The 20,044-nt window shown below is 45.1% G+C and overlaps 3 protein-coding genes across 10 annotated transcripts; 1 reads left to right on the top strand and 2 right to left on the bottom strand.

The window, feature by feature from the left end:
• Positions 1 to 187: 187 nt before the first annotated feature.
• LOC105562219 (serine/threonine-protein kinase ULK3) lies at positions 188 to 8,917 on the bottom strand. 7 transcript variants are annotated; one of them, XM_012012875.1, is made up of 10 exons: positions 8,309 to 8,381; positions 7,643 to 7,964; positions 7,324 to 7,555; positions 4,049 to 4,200; positions 3,670 to 3,884; positions 3,034 to 3,260; positions 2,183 to 2,444; positions 1,889 to 2,089; positions 1,273 to 1,457; positions 188 to 442 (listed from the first exon to the last, which is right to left on the bottom strand). In XM_012012875.1, exons 3-10 carry the CDS (start codon positions 7,408 to 7,410, stop codon positions 338 to 340), a joined length of 1,434 nt encoding a protein of 477 aa, XP_011868265.1. In that variant the 5' UTR covers positions 7,411 to 7,555; positions 7,643 to 7,964; positions 8,309 to 8,381; the 3' UTR covers positions 188 to 337. The 7 variants fall into 7 exon arrangements, with proteins under 7 accessions (XP_011868265.1, XP_011868267.1, XP_011868268.1 ...); XM_012012877.1 differs by lacking the exons at positions 7,643 to 7,964; positions 8,309 to 8,381 and adding an exon at positions 8,789 to 8,917; XM_012012878.1 differs by lacking the exons at positions 7,643 to 7,964; positions 8,309 to 8,381 and adding an exon at positions 8,471 to 8,551.
• Positions 8,918 to 8,932: 15 nt separating this feature from the next.
• On the top strand, positions 8,933 to 14,829 carry LOC105562218 (protein ariadne-1). 2 transcript variants are annotated; one of them, XM_012012872.1, is made up of 8 exons: positions 8,933 to 9,447; positions 10,698 to 11,080; positions 11,163 to 11,342; positions 11,432 to 11,494; positions 11,575 to 11,790; positions 11,863 to 12,420; positions 12,661 to 12,887; positions 12,982 to 14,829. In XM_012012872.1, the coding sequence occupies exons 2-8, from the start codon at positions 10,871 to 10,873 to the stop codon at positions 13,061 to 13,063; spliced, it is 1,536 nt and encodes a 511-aa protein (XP_011868262.1). In that variant the 5' UTR covers positions 8,933 to 9,447; positions 10,698 to 10,870; the 3' UTR covers positions 13,064 to 14,829. The 2 variants fall into 2 exon arrangements, with proteins under 2 accessions (XP_011868262.1, XP_011868263.1); XM_012012873.1 differs by lacking the exon at positions 8,933 to 9,447 and adding an exon at positions 10,329 to 10,567.
• A 914-nt stretch (positions 14,830 to 15,743) lies between these two features.
• Positions 15,744 to 18,745, bottom strand: LOC105562216 (bcl-2-like protein 1). Its single transcript, XM_012012871.1, has 3 exons — positions 18,040 to 18,745; positions 17,416 to 17,877; positions 15,744 to 17,319 (listed from the first exon to the last, which is right to left on the bottom strand). Exons 1-3 carry the CDS (start codon positions 18,280 to 18,282, stop codon positions 17,200 to 17,202), a joined length of 825 nt encoding a protein of 274 aa, XP_011868261.1. The 5' UTR covers positions 18,283 to 18,745; the 3' UTR covers positions 15,744 to 17,199.
• Between the last annotated feature and the right edge of the window lie 1,299 nt (positions 18,746 to 20,044).

Raw genomic sequence — 20,044 nt, 5'->3', positions numbered from 1 at the left:
CGGAAATCGTCGAGTCCATACGCGACGCAGGCGCCCTCGTCTTACGTGCGGAAATTGTTGCCCATGTCCACTTTGTTTGTCGAAGATATTGATCCTTTAATTGATCCTAGAATATATTTACAACCGGGTGCTGTCGTAAGAGTAGGCAATCCGACGTATGTCGTTAGCCGGTCGTAATTAATCTTCGTTTTACAACAAATATAAAATTATTTATTGGTCGATTAATTCAATGATGCACGATACAAAGTGGCAAATGGTAAAGTTTGTACATGTGTGTGGAAAAAGTGCTGCTCGGCGGCCAAAATAATTATTCTACGCCAATTATATGTACCCCCAGTTATTGTAATACGCATTGCTCGTCGGATGTTCGTTGCAGGGAATCCATATTTTTGGTAGCTAAGAGTCCCTTTGTACATTCCGCTTCCTTCATCCAGATCTGTACCTGTCAATTGCAAACAGAGAGCGTACATTATGAATACAGGCACGGGCGTATATTTCGACTCTAAGGACTAACAAAGCTATGTAGATACCTAAATGTTACCGCTTGAACGCTCGCGCAAAAATGTCGATAAACATTAATGTATTTTCGTTTAATTTACAAGCGACAAAATAATGTAACACAACAGCAGTTTAACCTCCTCGGGTAAAGTCCGATTTGGTGACTCCACCAGCCTCGAATAAGAAGAAGAGCCTTTCGTCCGGAGTCGCCTCGTGTAACATGTACCGACAGCTTATTAGAGAAGCCAAGTGTACCAAGCAAGGGACATCCCAGGGTAAATTGCTGTTCGCGCTTCCGCCTTATTTTCACAATACACATATTCACAAATCTATCACCGTGTAATTAGTACGCCACTTTCCGGGACGATTGTCTCTCAAATCTCCTTACGTTTATACAATACTATCTTAAACTATTCGTTGAGGCTGCTTGAGTTGTGAAAGAATACAAGAAGATATCCTTGAAGGGACAGCGGCGTAAAAGCATTTCAACCAAACCACGTAGCAAACTTCCCTCTTGTCAGACGCGTACAATTGTAGATTTAAAAAAATCGTGGTCGTTATCAGCGCATCTACCGAATCGTCTCGAAAGTCTCTTGGCACACATTAGATGGATATTTCAATGCGCGATTTTTATTTGCATTAATAATTCATTTTATTTTATTTCATCTTTTGTACGTGTATTTTGTGGTGTTTTCGCAATACAGTTCGCAGAAAGCGCCTCAAGAAAGGGAGATTTTGGAAATGACACTTAAATGACGCGAAACGTAATATCACCTGCTTGTGCAGCAAATCTCTTCTTCGGCCTATCGGTTCCTTACCCAGCAGAGGCACAAGTACACTTAGGCAGGACTGAAATTTTTCTAGGGCCTGAGCGTAACTGCCTTCAGCGAGATATTGCTCGGCAGCTTCTCCTATTTCAAGCGCGTCCACCATGCCCGTAGTACTTTTACTAAGATTTCCTATCGATAAACAAAGTATGTCACAGCTACGTTTTAAGTTATAAGAGTTGGAGTTTCGGACTATTATTTTAAATATTGGTACTCTTAGCTTATTATAAACTACAGATAGAGAAAAGTCGCTTATTGGAGACGCGCTCCTAATATGAGATAGCGGAGTTTATGCTAAATTAATAGACACCATCTGTTATTAAATTAATAGATTCCATCGTGAAATTATTGGCCCTGGGATGAAACTTGTTTAGTGGAAAATTATTTGTTAAATGGTGTAATTGTTGCAGAGAAAGACTGGGGATTAAATTTGGATTTAACACTCGCTTTCTCATATTAGTAACCTATCTCATAATAGGGGATTTTTCTCTAATAAAAAGCGATTATGTAACTCTTTATTTGAGATAGGTACTTTATTCTGGACATTTCAACACGATACAAACGTAATTCGTTGTAGGTGATTGCCGAGCTTTTCTCTGAAGACGGTATCCTCTGCAGGGATCTATTGGTCCCTTTATTTGTGGGCGCCGGGCGCTTCTTTTCGATACTTTCATCTACAAACGCCACCTTAAGCGTTTCTGCTCTCCTTATGTAATCATTCACGCGATGGCGCAATACCTCTTTTCGTTTCAGATCACTCTCATCTAATTGGACGATGCATAATTGTATTAAAATATTCATAAAAACTCAAGGGAATCTAAATTCAGACGTTTGCAGATTCGCGAGACGATGCTTACTTGTCAAAATCGGAATGAAATATCGCAGCGCTTCGCAGTAAAGATAAAATGCCTCTTTTGCATTCTTCTCGGTATCCATCTCGACGGCTTTGTGCACCAGCGCGGCCGCCTTATCGTAATTTTCTTTCGTGGGGGCGTGCTCCAAGTCCAGAAAGTCGTGCGCGAAAAATTCATCGTACGTTATACGATCGGCAGGATTGTGCTTGAGCAGAGCCATAAGTAAGTTCTTACACGTCGCCGACACATGAGCCGCCTTCGGCACCTACGGTGAATAATATTTAACACTTAAAAACGAATCATAATCACATGCAAACGCGAATGCCAATTAACTTGCGTAATTATTTATGTCGAGTTAATGATCTGCACGATCATTGAATTGTTTGTCTCGCGACAGTCGTAACAACGTAACTGTACAGGCCCTCTAGTCAGAGGGTCCGGTCAACAAACGCCAACTTTCGTTTGATCCTTCTATTTCCGGTAACTCCCGAAAGAAAAATAGAGAAATCGAAAGAGAAGCGGAAAGAGAAGGACGGAGGAAGGAGATAGAAATAGCGTATATCCTTCTCTCTCGCAGATTCTACTTCTTACTCGAATCGCAAGAATCTCGAAACTCAATATATGATGCGTGCATTTAATAAAAAGAATATTACATCAAGCTTTTTTTTAAATTAATTTGAAACTTAAACGCCATTTAGGACCTGGCGTAGGTGGTGGCCAATTAAATTACTAAATTCCTAAATGGCGTTTAAGTTTCAAATTGATTTATATCTTAAAGGACCGAGTTAAAAATTTGTTTTTTTTAAGCCAGACCGCTAGAATGCAAATGAGACAAGTGCTAATGACGGGATCACCTCTATCGGTCGACTGTCCTTGATCTTTTCCGCCAGTTCCTGAAAGCTACTGCTGGAATACGGAGCTTTTCCGAAAAGGCACTCGTACATGATCACTCCGACGCTCCACAGATCGACGCGGGCGTCATACTTGTGCTTCAGCAGCATCTCGGGTGCCATGTAAAGAGGCGAACCGCGTATCGCGAATTTGTGCTCCGAGTTGGAGAGGTATTGCGCGAAACCAAAATCTGTAAACGGCGAAAAGATAAGTCGTGGGACGTGGGACGCGACGACCCCCTCCCTCCTGTCCTTCTCCTCGAACGATCACTCGGAGAGGGAGACGTCTCGGTTTATCGGTTAAGGCCCAAACGCAATGCCAGGCAACAGGGAATAGAATTTCCGACGCGTTGGATTGGGTGGAAGAAAATTTCCGACGAATCCAACGCGTCAAGCCCATCACACAATGCCAGGCAACAGGAACAGGGAATAGAATTTCTAACGCGTTGGATTGGTTGGAAGAAAATTTCCGACGAATCCAACGCGTCAGAAATTCTATTCCCTGTTCCTGTTGCCTGACATTGTGTAATAGGCTTCAAAAAAGTCTATTTCTTATTCCTGTTACCTGTTGCCTGGCATTGTGTGATGGGCTTTACCGACCTCCAACTTTGAGCACTAGCTGAGGTTTCCTCACGAGCAGCAGATTTTGTGGTTTGAGATCCATGTGGCAGACGTTGTGATCACGCAGATACTTCAACGCTAGCGCGAGTTGCTGTAGAAATCTGCGACACGTGCTCTCGGGTAGCTTGTGCTTTTTCTTTATGAAGCTCGACAGGTCCCCGCCGTCGCAGTACTCCATGACGATGTATATGTGCCTGTTCGTACGTACATATGCATTTTTTTTTATTCCTCGGAAGAGGAGACACGGTCGATCGAGAGTGAGATTTCTTATCGGACCGGCTGTCCGCGATCGATCTAATTCGCTCAGCCGTGCTCTAGCAGCGAGATAACGCTATAGTATCATAAAGACTCAACGAACCCTTCGTCCCAGAAAAAATCTTTCATCTCCACGATATGCTCGTGCTTGAGGACGTTTAGCAACTTGATTTCCGTCACGAGATTGTCGACCGCCGATTTCGAGAGCGTACCTTTGTCCACACATTTGACAGCGACTACCTCTCGGCTCCCGTCCTAAGATTGGCATTATAAACTTTGAGAGCTTTGCGATTTGGAACGCTAAATTTCTACCGAAAAGTAGTCGCGAGAATCTTTCTCTCGATAAAACTAAAAGTAGTGTAAACTTTGCTATATAGGATGTCCCATTTTAATCGATCACCCCTCGTAACTTTGCAAGGTGACCTTCACGTGACCTTCAAGCAATTATTCGAGGTCAAATTAATGACACAATCTTATGTTCCCCTTGAAGCCATACAACTTTTGCCTCAAACATTGTTCTCTACGACCGCTTCCTGCGATTACAATGGGACACCCTGTAGAGTAAAAGGATTTCTCACACGGTACAAAAGCTCAAAGTTTCTTGAAGGTTTATGCTGTATGAGTTTTGACCTCTCACGGAAATAAATTCGGTAAACCATCGGAAAACCCACGTATATGAAATAATGGGTAAGAATACCCAATTCCTATGTATTTTTGTGTTCTGAACACAAATATGTAACTTGAAAATGGCGCTCGGGACAAGAAACATCGAAAACCATGAAAAATAAAAATAAAAATTATGGTTTAATAAAGGATATAAGAACCAACACAGGATGTTAGTGTTTAAATGATTTTAATTTTTAAATTTTTCGTAATAAATTTAAAAATTAAATAATTAAAATTATTTAGACACTAGCACTCTGTCTTGGCTCTTATATCCTTTATTCCTTTGACTTGTGATTTTACGTCAAAGCTTTATGAATTTTATTATTTAAATTTCTTTCGTATACAAAAAAAGCTCAAAAACATGGGCAAATTCTTTTTTAATCTGTGTGGGACCTAACTCTCATTTAGCTTAACCCGAAAACAGTCATCTGAAGGATTTTACATCCTAACGTCGAAAAAATAAAGCTCGTATGACCGTACTTTTTTACGCAGAATCTACATTTATTTGAAAGGTTTGTTGAGACTGGACCTGCATAGTAGAAAGAGTTTAAAACTTTACACTTGTTTTATTGTTATTTTTCTTTCCAAAAATGAAACCTTGCACAAGGCATGGAAAGCTAGCTACGCTACTGTTCTTAAGAGCAATGCTTCATTTTTCTTGAAACAGAATTCGCTTTTGTGTCACCAATTTTGAGGTTTTTTGTATACGAAAGAAAATTTTTTTTAACAACTTCAATTCATAATATTACCACGAGAAGTCAAAACTCAGACCTTTATGAAATCCCTTTTATAGTAAACTACCGTAAAGGAATTCTTTTGTATTCATTTTGAATAGATTTTACGTTTATTTGTCACGAAGTAAAGAATGAGTGAATTCTTTCCGAGTTCATAATCTGTGGTATTTGAGTTCTTAGATATGATATATAGATTCCTCTATATAGATTTACTCACTATTTTCTGGATAAAGTAAGAACTCAAATACCACAGACTTTGGATATATTCTGATAAGAGCCGAGTATGTATATCCTGGTGTCGTCCAGCACGGTTCTCGTTCCCGTCACTTTCTCGATTGTTAACTTTGTTCTTCCGCCCTTGCCCAGTAATCTGTCGACTGTCCCATAGACCTAGTATACGTGTTCCCAACGTGTCACGAACATAACAGAGAGACAATCTATATACTATATAGAGATATAGATTTACTCACTATTTTCTGGATAAAGTAAGAACTCAAATACCACAGATTATGAACTCGAAAAGAATTCATAGAGTAATCTATATAGAGGAAAGTTTCCTATTGTGGGACAAGTTCCTAATACGAGATAGCGGGGTTTCTGCTAAATTATTAAGCATTATCTATTCCACCATGAATCTAGTGCCCTTGGGGCGAAATCTGTTTTGTGGAAAATTCATTGTTAGATCGTGTAATTGTCGCGAAGAAAAATTTGTGATCAAATTTGGACGTTGAAAACCGAGAGGAAAACTCGCTGAGGGCATTGCGGTGTGCAGATTTGCGGTATTACTGGACGTTACTAGGCATTTTTTGGGCGTTAGGCCTTGCTGGGGCATTATAAAGATAAAATAAGATAAAACAAGATAAATAAAACAAAATAAGATAATAAAGTAATGTCCATTAGGTAATGTCCATTAACAGGTATTGGTGTGCATGATTTTAGTCAGCGATTACTCTTGAAAACCCACTTATCTCACATTAGAGATCTATCTTATAACAGGGGACTTTCCTCTGTAATGTCCTCAAATACACAGAAAGAATTCTGTCTCAGACTCTACCTAAGGATCGCGACATCGTGCGACAACGTGGCATTTCAAACAAGTTTGTGAGCCTTTTGAAACATTGCCATACATTCACTAGTAAGTTGTCCCACGATTGCACGATTCTCAGGGCGAACTTTAAGAGAAAATTCTCCCCGCGTACGAATACATTATAACAATCAATACAATACGTAATTAGATTTTTTAAACAGTCAGACAATGACTTAAAAACGTAACAAATTATCTCACAAGATCGTTATCGCAAAGCGAAAAAAGGTTACTACTTCCGGATTAAAGTTGAAAGCTCGGGGGGGGGGGGGGGGGAGGCGAGTTCGACCCTGCAGCCGAGCGCGTGCAAACACTATCGAGAGTTTCCGGCGGTAACGCGCGTCTGCCTTTCGGCGAGTAGTGAAAAAAGGATGCGTAAGAGAAAGCATTAGGCTGATTGCAGACAACTATCCGTAAGCGCTTAAGACTGACGTAGTCGTAGACTTAAGGTAAGGCAGAGAAAAACGTAAGCCGTAAGGCCCGGTCTACAATGAGTTGTTAGTCGTTAGTCAGAAGTCGGAACTATATGTCGGTCCTTTTTCTTCCACCCAGAAAGGAAAAGGATCAACGTATAGTTGCGACTTCTGACTAACGATTAACGACTCATTGTAGACCGGGCCTAAGGAACACGTGTTCCACGGCTTACGTTTTTCTCTGCCTTACCTTAAGTCTACGACTACGTCAGTCTTAAGCGCTTACGGATAGTTGTCTGCCATCAGCCTTACGCGCAACGCGTGAGCGAGCGGGTATACGCTCGCGTGTCCTTTCGCGACGAATGGACGATCGATGCCGGGTAGGGTGGTGGACTCGCAGGTGGACTCAGGGAACTGACATAACCTGGATCTCTCTCTCTCTCTCGAAAAGAAGGGAAATAACCAGGGGATCCTTCCGTACCTTTTTGAGCGCCTTGTACACAGTCGCGTAGCTTCCGCTGCCGATCTTTTCTAGCATACAGTAGTCCCTTACGGTCGGCAGGCTCATTGTTCTAACGCTAATTCAGTACGTGGCATTCGCGGCGGAAACGTCATAAGGGTAAACGCGACGGTATGCGACTTTTGCCCTGCCTCGCGTCGCTCGTGCGCGCCAGTTTCCTCACCCATAGGCGTAATCTCGGAAATTGTCGACGCTAAAATAAATTGACAACTTGACTTTTTCTCAAAGAGGGCGGGAGGGGGAATTGCACTTCGGGAGACGACGCGGCCTTCAACCCCACCTTTGGGTTGCGCGGCGCGATTCGATAATTCGATTCTTTAATCTAGGTTGGGCGAGCGTGGCGCAGAGGTGGACGCTGCTCGATAGACAAATAAACGAGAACACCGCTAGTTTCCTTGGGCGGATTTTAATCGAATGCCATCTCCTCTCGGAGAGAACTACCAAAAGTATTTAATGTTTCTCCTATATTATACATCTACTCCGCCGTTGCTGGTCCCAGGCGCGGTTTTGAGAAAGGAGGCGAGGTTAGCAACGTGCCCGATGCAAAAAAATACACCGCTCACAGTACCAAAGTACTAGTCTAGGACGGAATATTCCCTACACTAAGAAGAATCTAGGTTAAGGGCCAGTTTCACAAACGTCGTTTAACCGCTAACCCATGGTTATCGATCCTCTGTCTCTTCTTGGATAACAAGATTGAGAAAGATAGGAAGATGAACTCTGGTTAACAGTTAACTGACGCTTGTGAAACTGGACCTAAGAAAGCTCGCGCGGTTTCTCCTTCTGGGACTCGACCGTGAATGGTTTTCCCCACAGTTTCCCCACACAGCGAGAAAATTCCACTGACGGGTTTAATATTTATCAATGAAATTTTTCACTTTTCACGAGTTCACGCGAGGGAAAAAGATCCACGATCGTGCCCCTGGCTACAGAAAAGGAACCTAACCTCTAAAACGGAACTAAAATCGGCCCCCGACAGGTTTTCCTCATTTTGACGCGTATACTAAACGGTTCTCGCCGTAAGGGCCGTGCAACGAGCGTTTTCTCGACGCGACTCATGAGTGGCTGCGATCGAGACGACTCTGATTCCCGGCGCGACTCAACTCACTCGACTCTCCGAGCGACGACGAGGAGAGGGACGGTGCGCGCGCGGTCGGATATCGGGCAGCGTCGCGATTTACATATCCACTCGTAACGTAAACAGCCGCGGCACGTCGCGCGTACGTGCCGAACCATGGTGGAAGAAGCAAGGCGAAGCATTCCCGGCGCTGCGCACTCGTACAATTTTTAAGAGCCAATCGTCGCGCGACCCATTTCGCAAGGAAAGTTCGCGTCCACCCACGTCCACCGGTGGGTTTCACGCAGAATGGGTTACCCCCGATTGGTCCAACCGCCAGAGCGGCCGCCATTATGCGCAATGTCTCACCTTACTTTTTCCACCGTGTACTAAACGTGCGCGCACGGAGCGCCCGCGCGTACCCAGCCGTCAGCTGTGCGCGCCGCGAGAGATACGCGCGGCGAGCGTGGCTCACTTGGCGGCGCCGGGACGAATCACACGCCGTGACTCACACTCTGCCCGGCTAGAGTCACGGAGTAGTTGTCGCGGGGCCTCGAACAGCTCGCGGTCGTCGGTAGATTCGTGTTCGCGCGCGCGCGCGACGTCGCCTCCCCCGCGCGATTGTTCCGCGAAATCGTCGGTGCGTCATCTCATCGACCACTCCCGGCCAGCATCGCGGTCTCCCGACGTCGACGACGACGGCAGAGAGTGCGGGTGGCACGCATCGTCGCTCGATCACCGAGGGATCCCCGATGTCGCGCGTCGTCGCGGACGTGGCAGCAGCGCTCGGGCTATAGACCCGTTTGAGATCGACTCTCTCTTTCTCTCTCCCCTGCCGTCCCTCTTTCTCCTTCTCATCTCTCTCTCTCTCTCTCTCCCTCGCTTCCTTTCATGGCGAACGGCGCGTTCTCCGTGATCGCGGACTCGCGGATTCTCTTTGTGCGGAGTCGCTCGCAACCACGTCGCGGCAGCCGTCACGATGGGCAAGGATAAACGCCCGCTGGCCGCGACGCGACCTCGTTAGCACGGTGCGTCATTTCCCCGTGTGTATGTTGTGCGTGTTGTGCGCCTGAGGTGGTGTGGTACTACGACGCGTCCCCCCGAGTCTCGCGATCCATCGACGCGCTCCGGAAAACGGAGCGTCCGCGCACGAATGCAACGCGGACTCGTCCCTCGACGGCGGGGCATCGCGTCGGCCGCGCGCCGTGTTCTACGGTTTGTTGTTTATCATGTCTCCTGCGGACTAGCGTGACGCGCGATTATCCAATGAGCGCAAAGATTTTAAAGGGAAAGTGTACAGTTTTCTCACAAAGACCGCACAAGACACAAAGTTGGATTATCGCGCGTCGCGTTGTCGCGCTGATCCGCGAGAGCCCCTCGTCCGTTCCCGTGAGTCTCGTCGGAGATCACGCGCGACGCCCGCGCGAAATTTCGCCAGTGCCCCCCCGAGCGTGTCCTCGTCCCCGCGCGCGAAATCGATTGCCCTTGAACCGACGTGTCCGTCGTCGCGTTTCGTTATAAACGCGCGCGTGTGCTAATTAGTGAGTTGCGAAACGCGCGCGCGCGCACGCACGCACGCGTACGTGCGTACGCAGGCGGGCTCGTCCTTCGCGCGTGTATTTATATCGTGTGCAAAATCGAAGTCGACTGCTCCGACTCGGCCTCCGCGTCCACATTTAGGCGCGCGTCTCGCTCGGGGCCTCGACGCGGCGACGCCTCGCGACCGCGTAACTTGGCGCCGACGACCTCGCGGCGGTGTGAAAACGTTCCCTCTCGCGCGCCGTCGATCGCGTCCCGTCGCGTCGCATCGCATCGCATCGTCCGTCTCGAGTGTCGCAATCGGGCTGACCGAGCGCGAACGTCCTCGCACCGCCGTGAGACTAGCCGCCAGCGCGCCCCGCCGCCGGAGTTCATCTCCGATGTTTTGGCAGCTGACTTTGTTCCCTTTTCTCGCCCCGTAACGGAAACGTCGTCCGAGTCCCCGCCAGCGACCGCTCGCGCCGCGCCGAGAGGATCGGACGCCCCCGCGGCGATCGGCGTCGCGACGCGCGCCCCTCGCAGGACCGTCCTACCCCGGACGCTTTATTCGGCCACCGTCGAGGAGCGATGACGTCACGTACCGAGACATAGGCTATTTTCTCGCGGCAGGTGCGCGTCCCTCGCTCCGAAAAAAAAAAGAAGAAAAGAAAGGAGACCGAGCCCTGAGTGAACCTCCCAAACCCGTCGGGAGAGCGCGAGTCGCGATCGCCCCGTGTTAATAAAATGAAATTGTATCCAGGACGAAACGTTACTCGAGTCAGCGCGGCGCAGATCAACGTTCCCGCGAGCTCCCCGTGCCCGATGCCGCGCTCGTAAGCTGCGATCCGAACGTTTGCGACGGGACATTTGCCGCCTCGAGATAGAAGCCCGGTCACTATAGAAACCTAGAGGTTCAGCCGCAACGTGCACACAATGGATTCGGAGGAGGAGACGCTCTACGACGACGTCGACTCCGGTAACGAGTCGAGCGGCGACGACGTCGACTTCGCCATGGAAATCGAGTCCGGTAATCCGCGGGAGCGGTCGACCGACGTCGACGAGTACCCCTTCGAGGTGCTGTCCACGGAGGAGATTGTCCAGCACATGGTCGACTCCATAAAGGAGGTCAACACCGTTGTCGAAGTGAGTTGTCGTGAGTCTGCGGTGTCTCTGCGGATGGAAATATAGGAGGGCGCGCGTTACATGTGTACACGTCCATTCGTAGATACCAGCCACCACCACGCGTATTTTGTTAAATCACTTCAAGTGGGACAAAGAGAAGCTGATGGAACGGTTTTACGATGGCGACCAGGAGAAGCTGTTTGCCGAGGCGCGCGTCATTAATCCATTCAGGAAGGGTCCGCTGATAAGTAGGAGTCGGTCGTCGCAAAGCTCACTGGTAAACGTACGTGTATAATTTGTGCTTTTGCTGCGTTTAACTGTCGACGAGTTTGCGCTACAAAAATTATAATGTTGCATACGTTTGTGACACAGCCTAAAAGACCGACAAACGGAACGGAGGAATGTGGAATCTGTTTTATGATCTTGCCGTCTTCAGTAAGTCTATTTTACCCAGGTTGTTTAAAGGGTATGTTAGTGGAGGTGAAATATATTTAAAATGAAAAACACCGTTCTAGATGATGACTGGACTGGAATGCGGACATCGTTTCTGTACCGGTTGCTGGGGAGAATACTTGACTACCAAAATCATGGAAGAGGGAGTTGGACAAACAATAGCGTGCGCCGCTCACGCTTGTGACATTTTAGTCGACGATGCCAGTGTTATGCGGCTTGTCAAAGATTCCAAAGTTAAATTAAAATATCAACACTTAATCACCAATAGCTTCGTCGAAGTAAATATTCAATAGGCGTTAGTCAAATTTGTTGGATGTTACGAGTGTCCATCACGTTTCTTTTCTCCGCAGTGCAACAGGCTACTGAGATGGTGTCCTTCCCCCGATTGCAATAATGCTATTAAGGTACAGTACGTGGAGCCGAAACCGGTTACTTGTAAATGTGGACATATCTTCTGTTTCCACTGTGGCGAAAACTGGCATGATCCTGTAAAGTGTCACCTACTCCGCAAGTGGATCAAAAAGTGCGACGACGACTCCGAAACGTCAAACTGGATCGCAGCTAATACGAAGGAGTGTCCCAAGTGTAACGTTACCATCGAAAAAGATGGCGGATGCAACCATATGGTTTGCAAGAATCAGAATTGTAAAACTGAATTCTGTTGGGTATGTCTTGGGCCTTGGGAGCCGCATGGTTCTAGCTGGTACAATTGTAACCGTTACGACGAAGAGGAGGCTAAAGTAGCTAGGGATGCGCAAGAGAAGTCGAGATCAGCTTTACAGAGATATTTATTTTACTGCAATAGATACATGAATCACATGCAATCGCTGAAGTTTGAAAGTAAATTGTATGCCAGTGTGAAGGAGAAAATGGAAGAAATGCAGCAGCATAATATGTCGTGGATTGAGGTACAATGATCGTGTATTTACGTATATATATACTAAATCATTCCGAGTAGGTGCCTCGTAGAGATTTCGATAATCGATAAAATTTTCGACAGAATTTTTTTAAGGGGCTAAGCCCCCTTAAGAGCCGATTAAAATTAGCCAATCGTACAGGTGTATTAATGATTATTATAAATTAACTCCCTCAAATTTATCGGACAATAAATTTATATACCATCGATATTATTTTCCAATAATTTGCAGGTGCAATTTTTAAAGAAGGCAGTTGACATTTTGTGTTCCTGTAGACAGACTCTCATGTACACTTATGTTTTTGCTTATTACGTGAAAAAGAACAATCAGTCTGTGATTTTTGAGGATAACCAAAAGGATTTGGAAAGCGCCACGGAATGTCTCTCTGAATATCTTGAAAGGGATATCACGAGCGAAAACCTTGCAGACATTAAACAAAAGGTTCAGGATAAATATAGGTAAGGATTATGCATCGTTACTTTTAGGATAACGAGACATCTTGCTTATGTTACGTTTGTGTTTTAAAATTAAACGTTACATTTTCCTTTGAAGATACTGCGATAGTCGGAGAAAAGTGCTTTTGGAACATGTCCACGAAGGGTACGAGAAGGAATGGTGGGATTACAAGGAATAGAGGAGTTTTGCTAGTTTTATTTCTCGGGGTGACACAAGTCCTCTTCCTTCCCACCTCTGCCCCAGCTGTGATAAACCAAGAATGAAGTTAACAAGAAGACGGAATGGAGCATGTCACAAAGTGATAAACGTGTTATATGCACTTTATACATAATATGCTCTGTGGCAACGTATAATGTCGTTTATGATTAATATTGAACTCAAATTATTAAAATTCAATTCCGATCACAAACAAGATTGGACAATATCTTGATTTGCGCTTGCTGTGTGTTGTACATCATTGTAGATTCTTGGATCCTTGATAAAAAAAAATACCCCATTGTTTTAGGTAATTGTAAGAAAGGTTATATTCATTAAGACGAGCAAGATGTGTCATTTTTCGCAACTTGGCGTGTTGCGATGTATGACTTGGCTAAAACTTTGCTATTTTATTTAGCATATTTTATCGACATTAGTCGAATTGAAAGCTTTCGAATCCTGAGAATTTATTTTCTTCCCCTTAATTTTAAGGCTAGCTGTTTAAAATAAGTCAGGTACAGTTCAAATAAATCATCCCAACTGTTTTAGTCTATTTTGGACCACAATACGTCCAGGCTACAACTGCCAATGTTTAAAAAACACTAAATTACCTACATGCGTATCGTCAGTGCTATGTATTTATACTTAATGGTTGAAATTTTTTAATCCTTTTTGTATACCATTTCAGAAACTATTTTAAGTACGTATCATATCACTGTTTTTTCTTATGTATATTTTGTCTTTTTTCAAAGGTAAATTATATATAATATCAGTTAGTTGCTTCTACAGAGTGACATTGTGCAGATAAAGGGGGCCAAGTTTGTGATATCTTTCACATGTATCATAATCCATCTCTGCATGTAAAAGTAGAACACACTACAATTGTAAACTTGCAAGAAAAAAAAGTCATATTTTTGCCATTATTCATTTCGTGATCTTATGTGTTTAAAAAGAATTATACGTTTGTATGAATGTATATCTTTATATTGCATGTATTGCATGTTATGTTTCGATTTTAAACATGGATATATTGTGACAAAAAATTGAAAGAACATGTTCTCGTACACACGTAACGACTTTTTAAATACTTTATTTATATATAGTAACACAAATTCATAATTAATAAAGATATTGATAAGATCAATTTCAGGTAAATTTTTCATCTTTGTTGAAATTATCTTTATTGTCTCGCTATCATTCTTTTGTCATCATTGTCCCTCGTTTCTTTTATTCAATCTTATTGGATATCTATTCGCATAACGCTGACGATATGTTTTGTTAGCTAACTAATTGAAGGTTGACTACAAATAAAATAACCACTTATAATTGTCAATAATAAATAAAGTGGCAAACGAAATGAGTTTTCCGTTTGTACAGTTAATATAGTATATATATATCCACACACATACACACACACACACACACACACACACAGAGAGATGCATAATACATACAATTAAAACATAGTAATATCGATAATAGCAAAGTAGAGAATTTTGAAGATTTATTAAACCGAAATTGTTGATTCTTGCTATTATGCACATTAGAATCTGAAATAAAAGTTGAGACGCAGTTGTTTTCTGTACAGTCGCAAAATTTGATTAGATGTAAGAAAATTGTTAGATATACTCGCCAAAATCTCTCATTTAGTTTGTGATTTTATAATCTAGATTACCATTCGATTCATAAGCTTTAATGACGTATTAATGAATGATGATGCTGTATAAAAATAAAACTGAATGTCCAAAATTTCTTGTACATGATCCGAATTTGACTTTTTAGGCCAAGTCTTCGTATTCATGAAAAAAAAATGTGTGGCATATGTGAAATTAAAATGTCTAGCTGTCAAACTATCAGACATATCTGACAAAGTACCATAGCCAGGCACTCGATTTTAGTTGAAATAGATTGCAAACTTTGTGTCAAAGACCTCATTATCCGTTCACGTTTAGTATTTACGAGTATTTTCAATGGCAAAACTTATACAATAATGAAATAAACTATTTTACTAGTAAAGTGTAATATATAGAAAGAACCGTGACTTTACTTTTGTAGCTATATAAACCAATACGTACATTATCATGCATTCATCATCTTTACGAGATCTTTAGGGATAGATTTCTAATCATCGTTCGGTGTTGCCTTTTGTTAACGTATATAATTATAAATATATAATATATGTATTGTAAATACTGCATTATATATATATATTATATATACATACATCCATCCACATATATACATATACATACATTGTAAATTCTAAGTGATTTAGATCTCAGTAGTTTCATGGATATGAAAATATGTGCGAGATTTCGATGCTGAAAATGATAGTTAATATATTTCCTTGGCAGAAATGTATCCTCCTTTTTGGTTATAAGAAATAAAGAGAGGCAAGTTATTATATCCCAGCACCCTATTATACAATATTATACTTATCGTATACAAAATGTTTATATTTCCAACGTTTTCGCATTCATGCAGAGCCCGATAAGCCGCAGCTCTGATGTACAATGTGTAGCCTCTTTCGAGTGTGTTATTTTAAACAGAATTGCCCGCATGCAAATGTTGCTACTTACGCTATTCGGAACCGTTAATTCGTAACACATTCTACAGAAAAGAATTACATTTCTTACTTTCAAGCTGTTAATACGAATGGAATGTCAAGTGTCAATATCTTTTATTGTTCTTCATTAATTAATATTTTAGATTACATAGGTACGATTAGGAGGATTGTGTTCACTGCAGTAGGAATGATGGCGTTATTTTACATGAAGTTAGCATTTTTGATTATTTGCAAACGTATACATCAAAAGTACGTCGCCTGTGGTATTTCGTAGCGATTAAGACTGATCCCCATTGTCACGATACGCAACGGTGTAGTAAAACTTATCGCTTATAATTTAATTATGATACATTACAAGATGCTTTAACGATGTTGACTCGATGTCTTCCCAGAAAACAAAAAGTACTTGTACCATGTAAATAAGTCTTTATATTATTTTATGAGCGGTTTTTATTTGTAGTAATATAATCGCTTCATAAAACTATATTTAAATTTTCATAACAGTAACTTGTACTCTACCCTGTAAATTTCCATCGATAGTAAATTTCCATTGATACGCACGATAATGTACGAGAGATTATTAATTTTGTAGCGAACAGTACATACCTACATGTATTTTAATACTAAATGGGAATCGACAGATGAGAAAATACGTTGAATTTTGTTTTTTTATGGAGTTGCAAAAACCGTTCCATAATCATCTTCGCAGTAGGTATTTTTTAATCTCTTTGTCTCGTTCCAGTAATGATTACAGGAGGACGATCGAATTATTTTATAAAAGTATTTATTCTGAATATGCTTATAAAATTTTTGCGCAAGTGTAATAGAATATATCAACATATAAAAAGGTAGCCATTATTGGAATATACATGATGGTGTAGCTCCGTAGCCATCGTTTTTTTCCGCCGGTATTACATGTATGCCTTACAGTTTAAAAGTGTGGTTGCGATCGGTTCTGTGACCAAAGAGATACTTGAAAGAATTTATTATTTTAATATATTCTCTACCTAAAATAAATTATAAATAAATAGATTGTGTCTACCTAAATTCAATATAATTTCGAGATTCTTGTTTCTGTTGTTGCATAAATTTCTAAAAATTTCTTCAATTTGGAGTATTATCATTAGGAATTACTTTAATATAAAATGTCTATTGTAGAAATTAAATAAGATAGTCTGTCTACTAATTTCACTAGTCTGTTATAAGGTATCGTAATAGGAAACTAGCGTCATTGTCTGTCGCTCATGCTATGTATGCTCGCTGGAGTTATATAAAAAGTAGGATGATCCTCTAAGCCGAGTGACATTGATATGAAAATTGTGTGTGTCAACGCGTTGATGTATCTCTTGTTAATTTGCCGTGTTTCTCGTATAGACGTAGCAAGCGCGCCGCGTTTGAGTCGAATCGTCCCGGTGTCCGGTGTAAAATGTTGACAGCGTTGTGCGTTACGCTTATAGAAATCTACTCGCGTCTCTCTCGAGGGTATCCTCGTAGAACGTAAGTACGCTTCTTGAACAAGACGTTTTCAAGTTGCACGATCCCGTGAGGTTCCATCAAGAAGTTACCGACAAGATCGTGGCGATCAGACCCAGAGTGGCTCCCGTCATCAGCAGACTCCGCCAAACCGCTCCGCTGACCTCCTCGGCCACGGGGTACTCGACGCACAATTGTTCCTGCAAAACGGCAACGCAACACAGGTTTGTGCATCCCGTATGCGAGACGCCTGACGGCCTTGGCCCTGGCAATAATTAACGATAGCGCGCACTCACCCATCCGCCGTAGCCCTTGATAAAGTGCGTTATGTTTTCACCAACGTATCTGGAGACGTACTGCGGCAATTTCTTTTTAAGACTGTGCATCCTTCTGTCCCTGGCCCATAGAGCCAGTCTGCCCATGAAGGCGTATAAGCAGACGATCCTGGCCCATGTGATGACGTCGTGTAAGAACAGCTCGTTGGCGACCCCCATAAACGTCTCGTAAGCGGTGTCCGGGACGACGTTCAAGCGATTTACCATACTCGTAAAGAGAATGCTGTGTTTGTTGAGCATTTGATATACATTGTGCCTCATGCTGCGCGAGACTGGATCCTGGGATATAAGATAGATATCCTCCTTCAGCAGGTACCGTATCACATCATCGGCCAGGGTCTCCGCGGTCGTTTCTATAGAGAGGTCGTGGATATTGTAACGCGGCGGTGGGCGCAGTTGCGGGAAGAGATACTGGAGTCGAATCTAAAAAGGACAAGACACCCCGGCGTGAATCAGCCTGCCTTTCCTCCCTCCCCGTGTCACGTCGCGAAACACGCGGAAATTAAGCGCGCGGCGGCCGTTCCGCGTTCGCGACCGATCCGGACGATCGCGACCGGCGTGCCGTTAACCGCCGACATACGATACCTGACACATCTCGAAGAAAGACATAGCGCGGTTAGCAGCGCCGACCGCATATCGGCAGACACCGTCCTCGTTGTTAGCGGCGGCTCGCTCGTTGGACGAATTCCTGTTACCGGGGGGATCGCATTCCAGAGTGGGCGGCATTCTGGAATGCAGTTCCCCTCGCGCTGGCGTACCCTGCCCCTCCTCCCCACCCTCCGCCTCGAGGACCTCATTGTTCGTCGTCGTGCCGTCGTCGCCGGCCATCCTCTTCTTCGCCGTAACCGGACCGAGGAACCGCTCCCACCTCCGTCTCCGTCGTTTCCGTTCTCTCCAAGACGTCGTCTCCGCAGAACTCGTCGTGCGATGCCCCGTCGCTCTCACATATCTCACGCTGCTCTCCGAGATCGTCCGATGCGCGAATCGATCGCGCGCCCCCCGATGCGGCCGGATGGACGAGCGCGCGCTGCTCCGAAAACTTGGACCACGACCGACCGATCCAGCCCGGCCGACCAGCCTGCCTGCCTGCCTGCCAGCCAGCGACCAAACGCTCCGCTCTCTACTTTCCCGCGGCCATTTCCGAAGCCGATGCCGAGAAGCCGAAACCGCGCCGCGCCGTGCCGTTTCCTCCGCTCTTGCTCCGCGTCTCGCACCTTCTACCGTACCGCTCCCTCGGCTTGCCTGCCTGCCTGCTTGCCTGCCTGCCTGCCTGCCTGCCTGCTTGCCTGCGATGCCGCCAACCAGCCCCCCGACCCACGAATGTTTCACATCACTACCACTACCGCTTATCTCGAGACTCTACCCCACCGCGCCGCGTAATGCCGAGTACTGTATGACATAGCTCAGCGTCTCTCAGCGGCGGCGATCGACGCGTTAGCCGAGTCGCGCGTCGTACGGGAGGGTGTCGCGTTTCGTTGGACGTCCGGGGTCGCCGACGACTCGGGGAAACGTTAACGACGGCGACGCCTCGCCGCGTCGCGGACAATCGGGGGTCGCTCGCGTCGATCGCCGATCGGCTCGCGGACGGTTGAGAGCCCGTGGCGCGAGCGCGGAGCAGCGCCGGGCGATCGCCGACGGCGCGGCACTCTCACGCGCGCAGCGCGCGCCACACCGTCGCACACCAGCGCACCGACTCTCTATGGATCATTCACGTTTCCGCCCCACCACCGCGCCGCTCCGACACGTGCACCGTGTGCATGCACGCGCGCGCGCGTGTGTCCGTACGCGCCATCTCGGTCCCACCTTCGCGGCGCGCTCGCAACCCTTTCCAGCGCCCGCGCGCGCTCTTTCTCACGCACGTGCGTGCGGGAGCGCGAGCGGGTTTACCTGCGCGGCGTCGCTCTACGTACTTCTTGCTACTTGTGTGCGAGGGAATGGAATTTTCGATGGAACGCCGGCTTCGTCCGCGGCGTCTCTCGGTGCGCGATTATCACCTCGGCATCTCGAGGATACTTCGAGGATTTCGAGGAGGGCTCGATACGTTTCTCGCGCCGCTCGAAATGTCGGGGCGGACGCCGGGAGTCGTGTTCGCGAGAGCTGCGGGCTCTATCTCCCTCGCTCCTCGAGTCCGCCGCTTGCGCAACCGTCGAGAAATTTGTATTCATTCAGCTTTTCCGCGCGCCCCTCTCTTCCTCCTGAATTCCTCAGGGGATTGCGCGCGCGCGCGCGCGGATACTCGCGAGAGATGCATTATTCGCCGTAGCGGCGCGGAGAAACGGTGAAAGTCTCGGCCGCAGTTACCGTAGACCCTGCGAGTAACCGTAGACAAAATCGCTCTCGCATTGAAGCTGGCTAGAGAATTCTCTACGCGAGTCCAAGCGGAAGCGACATGAAGATACTAGAGTGTCGATAACGAAGCGTTCAAATCGGATTCGAAACGACATCACATGTGCTATCCACTGTTAACTTTCATGTACCTCATATATTTCATCGTTCGCAAAGTTAGCTAGAGAATTCTTTACGCGAGACGGACTGGGAACGACACGGAGATACTCGAGTATCGATGAACAAAGCGACTCTTGCGCTCGAA

The sequence above is a fragment of the Vollenhovia emeryi genome, unplaced genomic scaffold, assembly GCF_000949405.1.
Source record: "Vollenhovia emeryi isolate VEMERY1.0 unplaced genomic scaffold, V.emery_V1.0 DF939193.1, whole genome shotgun sequence".
NCBI lineage: Eukaryota > Metazoa > Arthropoda > Insecta > Hymenoptera > Formicidae > Vollenhovia > Vollenhovia emeryi.
This window is presented reverse-complemented; position numbering and strand designations above follow the sequence as displayed.

Bases quoted from the DNA above. Each gene is read 5' to 3' on its own strand.
- LOC105562219 (XM_012012877.1), bottom strand. From the start codon at position 7,410: ATGAGCCTGCCGACCGTAAGGGACTACTGTATGCTAGAAAAGATCGGC. The intron at 2,090-2,182 runs GTAAGCATCGTC...TCGTCCAATTAG, and splicing joins TTTCATTCCGATTTTGACAA to ATGAGAGTGATCTGAAACGA. The intron at 1,458-1,888 runs GTTTGTATCGTG...GTTTATCGATAG, and splicing joins AATCACCTACAACGAATTAC to GAAATCTTAGTAAAAGTACT.
- LOC105562218 (XM_012012872.1), top strand. From the start codon at position 10,871: ATGGATTCGGAGGAGGAGACGCTCTACGACGACGTCGACTCCGGTAAC. The intron at 11,081-11,162 runs GTGAGTTGTCGT...GTCCATTCGTAG, and splicing joins AGGTCAACACCGTTGTCGAA to ATACCAGCCACCACCACGCG. The intron at 11,343-11,431 runs GTACGTGTATAA...TTTGTGACACAG, and splicing joins CGCAAAGCTCACTGGTAAAC to CCTAAAAGACCGACAAACGG.
- LOC105562216 (XM_012012871.1), bottom strand. From the start codon at position 18,282: ATGGCCGGCGACGACGGCACGACGACGAACAATGAGGTCCTCGAGGCG. The intron at 17,878-18,039 runs GTATCGTATGTC...TGTCCTTTTTAG, and splicing joins CTTTCTTCGAGATGTGTCAG to ATTCGACTCCAGTATCTCTT. The intron at 17,320-17,415 runs GTGAGTGCGCGC...GCCGTTTTGCAG, and splicing joins TCAAGGGCTACGGCGGATGG to GAACAATTGTGCGTCGAGTA.